The 11,972-nt window shown below is 68.9% G+C and overlaps 2 protein-coding genes across 2 annotated transcripts; both read right to left on the minus strand.

The window, feature by feature from the left end:
* Window positions 1-717: 717 nt before the first annotated feature.
* On the minus strand, window positions 718-5,932 carry SLC39A5 (solute carrier family 39 member 5). The gene is made up of 11 exons (XM_069879446.1): window positions 5,859-5,932; window positions 5,201-5,635; window positions 5,002-5,125; window positions 4,732-4,906; window positions 3,667-3,836; window positions 3,435-3,572; window positions 3,004-3,064; window positions 2,684-2,926; window positions 1,233-1,313; window positions 960-1,150; window positions 718-877 (listed from the first exon to the last, which is right to left on the minus strand). Exons 1-11 carry the CDS (start codon window positions 5,930-5,932, stop codon window positions 728-730), a joined length of 1,842 nt encoding a protein of 613 aa, XP_069735547.1. The 3' UTR covers window positions 718-727.
* Window positions 5,933-8,320: 2,388 nt separating this feature from the next.
* On the minus strand, window positions 8,321-11,838 carry NABP2 (nucleic acid binding protein 2). The gene is given in 7 exon segments (XM_069879658.1): window positions 8,321-8,751; window positions 8,861-8,927; window positions 9,029-9,110; window positions 9,197-9,224; window positions 9,227-9,267; window positions 9,376-9,514; window positions 10,339-11,838. Coding segments are annotated over 7 exon segments (1,830 nt in total). The 5' UTR covers window positions 11,639-11,838; the 3' UTR covers window positions 8,321-8,578.
* Between the last annotated feature and the right edge of the window lie 134 nt (window positions 11,839-11,972).

An 11,972-nucleotide genomic window follows, 5' to 3' on the forward strand; every position in this document is an offset into this window, starting at 1 on the left:
CAGTGCCGAGCGGTTCAAGCGCCTCCCCCAACCCTGTCTCAGTGCTTCTTCCTCCACCTCTGGTTCAAAGCACGAGCACAGAGGCTCCTCTTGGATTATCCCGAGCCCTGATTCTCTTGAAGCCCCGAGGTGCTGCTGCCTTGGTGGGTGAACGGAGCGATGTCCCCACACCCCCTCCTCCCCAGAGCCCGGGGTTCATCCCGACCAGCCGCGCTCGTGGCTTTGGGTGGAGGGAATCGGAGGGAGGAAAATCCCTTCATTTTGAGCAAGGGAACCCCGACCCACGTTCCTTGTCTGTATTTTCAGCAATTTTCATCATCTGGAAGGGAGGAAGGGAAGGAGCTAAAGAAAACTTTAAAAAAAAAGCTAAAAAAAAAGAAAAAAGCATTGAAACTTGATCTATTTTCTACGCCGTCCGCTGCGGCCAAGTCCTGTTATTCATCTTGTGGCTTCGAATCGATTATGTTTATTAAAATGCTGTTGCTTCTAGGACCCTCGCGTCCTTTCTGCGCGGCTCGGGGGGCGCCGGGGAGGGGAAACGCGCTCGATGCCCCCTCGAGAGCCGCCTGCGTGGGGGACCCCGAGAGCTGAGCCCGGAGCCACTGGTGGGGTCTCGTAGAGAAGGGGGGACAGTCCAGTCCTGGGGCGCGTTGGGGCTCCCGCTGTGCCGGCGGGTCTGGCTGCGATTCCCTGCTCCGGCGTGGCCGGCGTCGAGCTCCGGCGCCGCTCAGGGCTGCAGCCACGCGCGGACGTGCCCTTCGGCGAGGGCGATGGCCACCATGAGGCCGCTGCCCAGCAAGAAGCCCGCGTTCTGCAGGACGAAGCAGCTCCAGGTGCCCTCGCCGGGGCTCGCGGCGCCCCGCAGCGCTTCGGGGAGCTGGGGCGAAGCCGGAGTTGGGGGATGCTCAGCGAGGCCGGAGCGAGCGCCCCAGCCCCACGGCGGCCACCACCCCCCTTACCATGTCGGCCAAGGCCACGTAGAGGAAGACGCCGGCGGTGACCGTGAGGATCCACGGGGTGAGGTGGGACGCGCTCTGCCCCACGGCCGCCCCCGCCGCGGCGCCCAGGCAGGAGAGCAGAGCCGAGAGGGCGTTGAGGAGCAGGATGGTGCGGGGCGCCGTGCCCGCCCGCAGCAGCACCGCCAGGTCGCCTGCGGCAGGAGGGTGGTGGGTGGCGAGGGGCTGAGGCGGCGGCGGGGGGGTGGCACTTGGGGGTGAAGGGCAGCCACCTACCCAGCTCGTGGGGCAGCTCGTGGCACAGCACGGCCAGCGCGGTGCTGAGCCCGCTGGAGAGGCTGTGGGAGAAGGCGGCGCCTGCGGGAAGAGGGGCCTTCGCCCTGCGCCTGCGGGGAGATTCTGCACCCACGCACCCCACGCCCTGCGCCCCTTGGCCCTCTGCGTCCATCCCTGTGCGTCCCCTGTCCCTTCATGTCCCTTGTCCCAGTGCATCCATCCTTGTGCATCCCCTGTCCCCGTGCATCCCCTGTCCCCTTGCGTCCCCTGTCCCAGTGCGTCCATCCTTGTGCATCCCCTGTCCCTTAGCATCCCTGTCCTCATGCTCCCCTGTCCCCTATTTCTCTTTGCATCCCCCGTACATCCCTGTCCTCATGCTCCCGTGTCCCCTATTTCTCTGTGCATCCCCTGTACATCCCTGTCCTCATGCTCCCCTGTCCCCTCTGTCTCTGTGCATCCCCTGTCCCTTCGTGTCCCCTGTCCCAGTGCGTCCATCCCTGTGCATCCCCTGTCCCTGTGCATCCCTGTCCCTTTGCATCCATGTCCTCGTGCTCCCCTGTCCCCTCTGCCTCTGTGCGTCCCCTGTCCCTTTATGTCCTCTTTGCATCCCCTGTGCATCCCTGTCCTTGTGCTCCCCTGTCCCTGTCCCCTATTTCTCTTTGCATCCCTGTCCCCTTGCATCCCCTGTCTCTTTACATCCCCTGTCCCTTAATGTCCCCTTGCACCCCCTGTCCCTGTGCATCCCCTGTCCCCTTGTATCCACTGTCCCTTCGTGTCCCCTGTCCCTGTGCGTCCCCTGTCCCTTCATGTCCCCTGTCCCAGTGCGTCCATCCTTGTGCATCCCCTGTCCCTGTGCATCCCCTGTCCCTTCGTGTCCCTTGTCCCTGTGCATCCCCTCTCCCTGTGCATCCCTGTCCTCATGCTCCCCTGTCCCCTATTTCTCTTTGCATCCCTGCCCCTGTGCATCCCTGTCCCTTTGCATCCATGTCCTCGTGCTCCCCTGTTCCTGTCCCCTCTGTCTCTGTGCATCCCCAGTCCCCTTGCATCCCCTGTCCCTTAATGTCCCCTTGCACCCCCTGTCCCTGGGCATCCCTGTCCCCTATTTCTCTGTGCACCCCCTGTCCCTGTGCATCCCTGTCCTCATGCTCCCCTGTCCCTGTCCCCTGTCTCTTTGCATCCCCAGTCCCCTTGCATCCACTGTCCCTTTACATCCCGTGTCCCTTAACGTCCCCTTGCATCCCCTGTCCCTGTGCATCCCTGTCCTCGTGCTCCCCTGTCCCCTCTGTCCCTGTGCACCCCGTGTCCCTGTGCATCCCCTGGCCATTTGCACCCCCTGTCCCCGTCCCCTCCGTCCCCAAGCCCCTCCGTGCACCCCATCCCCATTTTTTCCCCCTCCCCACGTGCCTCCCCGTGGCCCTGTCCCCCTCCTTCTCCACCTCCCACCCCCTCACCGATGGCCACCCCGTCGGTCAGGTTGTGGATCCCGTCCCCCAGCACCACCATCCAGACGATGTCGGCGGCCCTGGGGCTGGGGGGCAGCAGGGACCCGTGGGAGTGTCCGTGGCTCTGGCCGTGGGAGTGTCCGTGGCTCTGGCCGTGTCCGTGGCTCTGGCCGTGGCGATATCCATCGGGATGCCCGTGGGGATCGACCTCCAGCTCCAGCTCCGGTGCTGTCAGGCGCCTCAGCTCGGCGCCTGCGATGGGAGAGACGCAAGGTGGTGGCCGCGGCTGTGGCCCGTGGGCACCGTGGGGCACGTGGGGTGGGTTTTACCTCCTTGTGACGGGGACAGGGCCCCCGCGACCACGCCGGGGGAGTCCGTGGGGCAGCGTCCCTGCAGCAGATAGAAGCGTTTGAATCATAGAATCACCACATTGGAAAAGACCCATCGGATCATCGAGTCCAACCATTCCCATCAATCACTAACCCATGGCCCTCAGCACCTCGTCCACCCATCCCTTAAACCCCTCCAGGGAAGGGGACTCAACCCCCTCCCTGGGCAGCCTCGGACAGGGCCCAATGACCCTTTCCATGAAATATTTTTTCCTAATGTCCAGCCTGACCCTCCCCTGGTGGAGCTTGAGGCCATTCCCTCTCGTCCTGTCCCCTGGGATTGTCCCAAGTGGCTTCTCCCACGTGGCTTCGGAAGCGATGCCGTCCCCAGTGCCGTCCCCGCGCCCTCCTCCTGCCCCCCAGCCTCTCACCGTGGCGTCCCGGCTGCGCCGCAGCCTCCCCAGCAGCAGCTCGGCCAAGAAGAGCAGGTAGATGCCCCCCAGCACCGCCAGCCCCTGCAGCACCGCGGCTCCCGGCTCTGCCGGCGGCTCCCGGTGCTTCCCTTGCGCCTGGGGACGCGGGGGACGTGGGGGGTGAGGACACCCGGTCCCCTCGGTGCCTCCGGTCCCCCTCTCCATCCCACCGAGTCGGGGGAGCACCTACGTGGGGCCAGAGATGGAGCAAGGCGTCCCCGCAGAGCGTCCCCACGGCCAAGGCCACCAGGAAGGCCAGGAGCGAGCGGAAGAAGCCGCGGCTGAGCAGGGGCACGAGGGCGACGGCCAGCGCGGAGGGCAGGCTGACCAGGGCCACGGCCAGGAGCCCCCAGCCCAGAGCTGCCGCCGGGGCGAGAAAACACCTCTGGGATGGGGGGACGGGATGGGGGGACGGGATGGGGACCCCGGGACTGGGAAGATGGGGAGATGGGGTTCTGGGGAGGGGGGATGCAGGGATGGCGAGGAAGGGATGAAGGAGCTGGGTGATTCTGTGATTCTATGATGATGATGATGGTGATGATGATGATGATGATGATGGAGGAGTTGGGGATGGGGCTGCAGGGACAGGGTCGTGGGGATGAGGAGCTGGGGTGCTTGAGGCTACAGGGATTCCATGGATCAAGGGCTGAGGGTACAGGGGGTGCTGGACACGGGGACCAGATAGAATCATAGAATCACTAGGTTGGAAAGGACCCGCTGGATCATCAAGTCCAACCGTTCCCATCAAAGTGATGGAGGAGCCAGAGATGGGGCAGCAGGGACAGGGCCACGGGGAGGAGATGCTGGGCTACCTGGGGACCTGGGGACGGGGATGCATGGACAGGGACCCCACGGACCAAGGGCTGAGGGTACAGGGATAGTGGACAGGGACCAGATGACTGGAGAGAGGCAGTTTAGGCCAGATATAAGGAAGAATTTCTTCACCATGAGGCACCGGAGCAGGTTGCCCAGGGAAGTTGTGGCTGCCCCATCGCTGGAGGGGTTCAAGGCCAGGTTGGATGGGGCTTGGAGCCCCTGATCCAGTGGGAGGTGTCCCTGCCCATGGCACTGGGGGTGGAATTGATCTTTAAAGTCCCTTTCAACCCGAACTATTCTCTGATTCTACGATGGAGGAGCCAGGGCTGGGCTGCAGGGTCATGGGGAGCAGGCGCTGGGCTACCTGGGGATGGGGCTGCAGGGACAGGGGACCCAGGAAAGGCTGAGGCAGGGGTGGGGGCGCCCCGGTTGGGGTTACCTGGCCACAGGGTCCCCCCCGGGGGAGGCAGCGTCACCTCATCGCTGTGCTGGATGCAGACCCGGCTGTCGATCTGGTAGAGCAGAGCCGGGCACAGGAGGGTGAACTGCTCCGGTGTCAGCTGGGCCACCGCCTCCAACCCGAAATTCCCAAGGAGTTGGGTGACGTTGAGGCACTGTGGGGGACACGGTGAGAGCCTGGGGGGTCCAAGGCTTCAGGGTCCCGCTGGGGGATGAGAGGGTCACCCCGGGGACCCCCATCCCCGCTCACATCATCGTGCAGGTGGTCGGTGCCGGAGTGGTCCAAGCCCAGCACCCTCTCCAGGAGGGTGAGATGAGGGGGCGCCCCGGCACCGGGGGGCTCGGTGGGTGCCGGCTTCGTCCTGGTTCTGGGGCTGCGGGAGGCGAGCGAGGATGAGCAGCGGGTTTTGGGGTGCAGCCCTCGGGAGCGAGCGACGGGGCGGCGCTACCTGGAGGCTCGGTGGGGCGTCGGGGCGCTGGGCGCCGCGTCCCCGCCGTGTTCCCAGAGCGGGTGATGGTGTCGGTGCTTCTCCTCCTGCACCTCCAGCAGGTCGAGGTGGCTGACGTGGCCGTGGCCGAGCTCCTCGTGCTGGATCTGCACCACCTGCACGCGGCCGAGCCCCAGGCTGCCCAGCAGCCTCGCCAAGCCCTCGAAGGGCAGCGTCCCGTTGGCCCCGTACAACCCGAAGAGCTGCTGCACGTAATACCCCTGCTCCTGCGCCGCCGCCGCCGCCACCACCACCGCCCTCGCCGTCGCCCCCAGAGCCAACAGCCCCAGGACACCCGCCAGGAGCCCCATGGCTGTGGGGGCCGCGGTGCCCGGGGGGCCCCGAGAGCTTCGCCAGCTACGCGCGCGCTGCCCGGCCGGCCGGCCGCAGGGGAGGCTGCAAAAGCAACAGGCGGCATCAGGGTCACGGGGTGGGTTGCGTGGTCCTCACTGGGGGTGTAGGGATGTTTGTGGGGGACACGTGGCTCTCCTCAGGGTGCATGGGCATCCATGGGGTGCGGGGACACCCATGGGGTAGGGGACACGTGGCTCTCACCAGGGTGCATGGGCATCCATGGGGTGCGGGGACACCCATGGGGTAGGGGACACGTGGCTCTCACCAGGGTGCATGGGCATCCATGGGGTGCGGGGACACCCATGGGGTAGGGGACACGTGGCTCTCCTCAGGGTGCATGGGCATCCATGGGGCGTGGGGACACCTGTGGGGCTCTCACTAGGGTGTGGGAACAGCCACCGGGGAGCAGGGACACCCATGGGATGGGGGACACGTGGCTCTCACCAGGGTGCACGGGCACCCATGAGAGGTGGAGACACCCTGGGGGCATGGGGACACCTGTGGTACGTGGGGACACTCATGGGGCTCTCACTAGGGTGTGGCAACAGCCACCAGGGAGCAGGGACACCCGTGGGGTGCAGGGACATCCATGGGATGGGGGACACGTGGCTCTCACCAGGGCGCATGGACATCCACAGGGCATGAGGACACCTGTGGGGCTCTCACTAGGGTGTGGGAACAGCCACTGGGGAGCAGGGACACCCATGGGGTGGAGGACACATGGCTCTCACCAGGGTGCAGGGACACCCATGGGGCATGGGGACACCCGTGGGGTGTGGGGACACCCATAGGGTGGGGGACACGTGGCTCTCACCAGGATGCATGGACATCTATGGGGTGTGGGGACACCCATGGGGCTCTCACTAGGGTGTGGGAACAGCCACCGGGGAGCTGGGACACCCGTGGGGCGCAGGGACACCCATGGGGTGGGGGACACGTGGCTCTCAGCAGGGTGCATGCACATCCGTGGGGTGTGGGGACACCCGTGGGGCACAGGGACATCCATGAGGTGTGGGGACACCCATGGGGCACAGGGACACCCATGGGGCTCTCGCTAGCATGTGGGAACAGCCACTGGGGAGCAGGGACACCCGTGGGGCGCAAGGACATCCATTGGGTGGGGGACATGTGGCTCTCAGCAGGGCGCATGGACATGCATGAGGTGTGGGGACACCCGTGGGGCACAGGGACATCCACAGGGTGTGGGGACACCCATGGGGCTCTCACTAGGGTGCGGGAACAGCCACTGGGGAGCAGGGACACCCGTGGGGCGCAGGGACATCCATGGGGTGGGGGACACGTGGCTCTCACCAGGGTGCACGGACACCCATGGGATCTGGGGACACCCACAGGGTGTGGGGACACCCATGGGGCTCTCACTAGCGTGTGGGAACTGCCACTGGGGTACAGGGACACCCGTGGGGCGCAGGGACACTCACAGGATGGGGGGGGACACCCAAGAGGCTTGGGGACACCCACATGGCGTGGGACACGTGGCTCTCACCAGGCACACGGTCACCCCTGGGGCACGGGGGACACTCTCACCGTGGGGCAGTGACCCCCTCCGGGTGTGGGGGGGGCTGGGTGGGGGCAGAGGGTGCCCCCCACGTGGCCGGGGACCCCAGGGTGGGTGGCTGCGGGGACAGCGTGGGGGGGACACGCGGTGACACTCGTCCTTGAGGGGCGGTTTTGCAACTTGGAGCAGCTTTTTTGTGGGAGTTAATGTTTCACCCGCGCGGAGATAAGGGCAGCGGCACCTCAGCCCCCCCCTTACCCCAGCAGGGACCCCCCCCCACCCCAACCTGCACCCCAACTGCCCCCCCCCCACCAAGCGACGGGAGCCCCCAAACTGGGAGAGTGGGACAGCGAAGGGCTCGTCCCCCCCACCGCGTGGGGCTGGTGACGCCGTGGGGCACCGTGATTTGGGGAGCCTCCCCCTGCACCCCCACAATCCCACTGGGGGGGGTGGGGGGGCAGCTCGCGGCATCGCCTGCCCATGGGGTCCCATCCTTGCGGGGGGGCAGTGTGAGCATCGCACGTGTCCCCCCCACCCCGCCCCCCCCCAGCTCACCTGCACTGCACCCGGCGATGTTGGGGGGCTCCCTGTGTCCCCCCATCTCCCCCCGGGCTCACCTGCATGAGGTGAACCTGGGGGGTCCCCATAACCACCCCCCCCCATCTGCTTACCTGTATGGTGATGGTGGGGGCCCCCCCCTCATCCCCTCCTGGTGTCCCCCCAGCTCACCTGAGCGCTGGGTGATGTTGGGGGGCTCCCCCTGTCCCCCCCGGGGCAAAGCTGGGGGGGGCTGTCCTTGTCCCCCCCATGCCTCCCCCGCCTTGCTTACCTGCATGGCAATGGTGGGGGGCTCCCCCCACCCCCTCCTGGTGTCCCCCCCAGCTCACCTGAGCGCTGGGTGATGTTGCGGGGGGGTCCCCGTGTCCCCCTGTCGTGTGTCCCCCCCCTCTCGCTCACCTGGGTGATGGGGGGGGGGGGGGCTGTCCCTGTCCCCCGTCCCGCGGCCGCACCGACTGCTGCACCCGAACCGGGGGGGCCAAGGGTCACCGGGCGCTGTCCCAGCCCATACCGGGAGGGGCCACACGGGGGGGGCCTTAAAGGACGGGGGGGGGGGGGCCTTAAAGGGCGAGGGGGGTCCATGTGTCCCCCCCCCACCCCCCTCCACCCACCCACCAGGGACCAGGTAGACGCAGTCGAGGCACAAACTGAGGTGGGGGGGGGACACACCTTTATTAACACCCACCCCCAGCCACCACCATATAGGGGGGAGCTGGGGGGGCCCCCCCACTCTGGGGGGTGCAGCCAAGCGGCTCAGCCTCATCCTGCAAGCCCCCCCACCCCCGATCCCGGCTGGCACGATATTAGTGGGGGGGGGTCCCCGTGCTCCACGGTGGCACCGGGGGCTGCTTGGGCTTTGGGGAGCACCCCCCCAGCCGGTGTCGGGGTGTCTGGGGGGGGGTCCCCGGTCGTTATCTCTTGCTGCTCCTGCGCGTCTCCTTCCCGTTGCTGACGGGGGGGCCCGGGTGGCCGGGTTGGCTGCGGGTGATGCGGCCGCTCGGGGGGTGCGCGGCGGCGGCGGCGGGGGGGGGCGGGTGCGCGGGCCCCCCCGGGCTCAGCCCGTTCCCGTTCTGGCTGTCGGGGGCTGCAAACGGAGCGGGGAGAGGGGGGTTTGGTGAGGTGGGGACCCCCCACAAGCTGCGCTGGGGGGTCCTGCGCCCCAAAATTGAGGGGGGGGGGGCTGTTTGCCTTACCTGTGGGTGCCGCGGGGGGGCCCGGGGGGGTCTGCGATGGGGCTGGACTCGCGCTCTCGTTCTGGGCCTGCAGAGGAGATGGAGACGCGCCGTGTGCCGGAGAACCGGAGTGGCCACAGTGGTTTTGGGGGGTCCTGGGGGTGCCAACCCCCCCCCAGAAAAACTCACCCCTTTGCTCTGTGCCTGCTGCGCCACGTACTCCGGGTTGGGCTCGCTGAAGTTGGGCACCTCAGAATAAACCATGCAGAACCTGCGGACAGAGCGGGGCGGTGGGGTCCTCGCACCCCCAAATTCCTCTATCCCCCCCCCCAAAAAAAACCCCAGCCCCATCCTTACTCCCCAATCTTCTGCAGGTCCCCCCCCGGCCGGTGTAGAGAGTCAAGCAGCCCTTGAAGACGGAGGCGTAGCTGGAAAGGGATAAAAAATAAAGGGGGTCAGGGAAGGGGGAGCCCCCCCAGGCGTTTGGGGGAGCACCCCCCGGGGGAAGGGGGGGGGTGAGGCCCCCCCAGACCTACCCCTTGGTGAGGCGGATGATGTCCCCCGGCTGGATGAGGTTCCCCACGTCGTCCCACACCGAGATGTTGATGCTCCCGGTCTTGTCGGCCACCTTGCACGTCCGAACCTCGTGCCCGTCCTTGGTCTTCGTCACCCGGCCTGGGGGGAGGCAAAAAAGGGAGCTGGGGGGGCCGGGGGGGGACAAGGTGGGGGGCAGGGACCCCCCCGCAATGGGTGGGAGGGGGCTGAGGGGTGCAGGGACCCCAGTTTGGGGCGAGGAGAGGGATGGGGGCGAGGGGAGCTGGGGTGGCAGGAGGTGAGAGGGAGCGGGGAGGTTGGGGACAGGGGATTTGGGGGGGACAGAGGGATTTGGGGGGGGGACAGAGGGATTGGGAAGGGGACAGAGGGACATGGGGGGCACAGGGAGATTTGGAGGGGACATATGGGGGGGACAGAGGGATATGGGGGGGACAGAGGGATATGGGGGAGGACAGAGGGATATGGTGGGGGGACAGGGAGATTTGGAGGGGGGACAGGGAGATTTGGAGGGGCACAGAGGGACATTGGGGGGGACAGAGGGACATTGGGGGGGGAACATATGGGGGGGACAGAGGGATATGGGGGGGACAGAGGGATTGGGAAGGGGACAGAGGGATATGGGGGGGACAGAGGGATATGGGGGGGGACAGAGGGATATAAGGGGGACATGTGGGGGGGGACAGAGGGATATGGGGGGCACAGGGAGATTTGGAGGGGACATATGGGGGGGACAGAAGGATATGGGGGGACAGAGGGATTGGGAAGGGGACAGAGGGATATGGGGGGGGACAGAGGGACATGGGGGGGGACAGAGGGACATGGGGGGGACAGAGGGACATGGGGGGGGACAGAGGGATATGGGGGGGGACAGAGGGACATGGGGGGGACAGAGGGACTTGAAGGGGGGGACAGAGGGACATGGGGGGGGACAGGGAGGTCCCCACCGGTCTCGAGGACGATGAAGATGAGGTTGAGGTTCTTCAGCCCCGGTTTCACGTCCTTCACCAGCGTCTCGGCGCTCATGGTGCCGGAGGGGCCTGCGGAGGCGGCGTCACCCCGGGGGGCCCGGGGGGGGGACGGGGGGCCAGCAGACACCGGCCACGGGACCCCCGGGGGTACCGGGGCCGGGGGGGAAACCGGGGGAGAACAGCGGCCGCAACACCCCTGGGGACAGCGGGGACCGGGACAGCCCGAGCCCCGGGGACACCGGGGGGGGGGCTCCGGGGTCGGGGAGGCGGCGGGGCCGGGGGGGGACAGCGGCCACGGGACCCCCGGGGATGGGAGGGGACCGGGGGGGCCGTGGGATCCCCGCGAACGAGGGGGGACGGTGGCCATGGGCCCCCCGGGGATGGGGGGGGAGCGGGGGGGCCACGGGACCCCCGGGGAGGGGGGGGCCCGGTTGTCGTGGGGCCCCCGGGAATAACGGGGGAGCGGGGAGGGGGGGAAAGGGGGGGGTGGGGGCACGCGGTGGATGGGGACCCGGGGTACGGCTCCCCGGGGGGGAGGGCACCGGGGGGGGGCACCGGCCACCACGGCCCCGGGGCCACCGGGGAGGGGGAGACACCGGGGAGGCTGCGGGGGAGGCACCGGCCACGGGACCCCCGGGGGAACCGGGGATGTGGGGGGCGCCGGGGAGGGGGGGATGACGACCACGGGCCCCCCCCCGGGCACACCGGGCACCGGGAGGGGACCGGGAGGGAGGCACCGGGGGGGGAGCCCGGGCATGGCATCCCGGGGGACCCCGGGCACCGGGAGGGGACCGGGAGGGAGGCACCGGGAGGGGACCCCGGGCATGGGACCCCCGGGCACGGGGAGGGGACCCGGGGGCGGGCCCCGGGGGGGCACAACGACCACGGTCCCCCCCGGGACACCGGGGATGGGGAGGGGACCGGGCAGGGGGCACCGGGGGGGGCCACCACCGGGCATGGCTCCCCCGGGGATACCGGGGACAGGAAGGGGACCGGGGGAGGGGCAGCGGGGGAGGACCCCGGCCAAGGGCCCCCCGGGGGGACCGGGCACGGGGAGGGGACCCGGCGGGGGGCGCCGGGGGAGGCCCCCAGCATCCCCGGGCCCGGGGAGGTGGGGCCCGGGAGGCGGGCACCGGGGGGGCACAACGACCACGGCCCCGCCGGGGATGGGGAGGGGCCCGGGGGGCGGGCACCGGGAGGGGATCCCGGCTATGGGACCGCCGGGGATGGGGAGGGGACCGGGGGGGGCCACCGGCCATGGCATCCCGGGGGACATGGAGGACGGAGGTGGGGGGCGGGGGGGGGACAGGGGACCGAGCACGCGGACGGGGCGCGACGCGGTTGGGTGGGAGTCGGGGGGGGCGGGAGGGAGGGAAGCACGAAGACGGGATCGCGGGGCCGGGGCTACCGGGGCTACCGGAGCCCCCGGGGCCGGGCGCGCCGCCCCGCCGCCAGGGGGCGCTCGTCCCCCCCGCCCCCCCGGCACCGCCCCCCCCCGGCTGCGCGCGCTGACCTGCCCGAGCGCCGCGGCCGCGGGCGCTCCCGGAAGTGCCGCCGGCCGCCAGCACCGGCAGCCAATCAGCGAGTAGGGGGGCGGGGCTAGAGCCGAG

Source organism: Phaenicophaeus curvirostris, chromosome 38 (genome assembly GCF_032191515.1).
Source record: "Phaenicophaeus curvirostris isolate KB17595 chromosome 38, BPBGC_Pcur_1.0, whole genome shotgun sequence".
Taxonomy (NCBI): Eukaryota; Metazoa; Chordata; class Aves; order Cuculiformes; family Cuculidae; genus Phaenicophaeus; species Phaenicophaeus curvirostris.

What these genes read in the sequence shown, in the direction of transcription:
- SLC39A5 (XM_069879446.1), bottom strand. Translation starts at nt 5,932, where the DNA reads ATGCACCCTGAGGAGAGCCACGTGTCCCCTACCCCATGGGTGTCCCCG. An exon ending in ATGGATGCCCATGCACCCTG is followed by an intron (nt 5,636 to 5,858) that starts GTGAGAGCCACG and finishes TTGCTTTTGCAG; the next exon opens with CCTCCCCTGCGGCCGGCCGG. An exon ending in GACCGACGGGGTGGCCATCG is followed by an intron (nt 1,314 to 2,683) that starts GTGAGGGGGTGG and finishes CTCTTCCCGCAG; the next exon opens with GCGCCGCCTTCTCCCACAGC.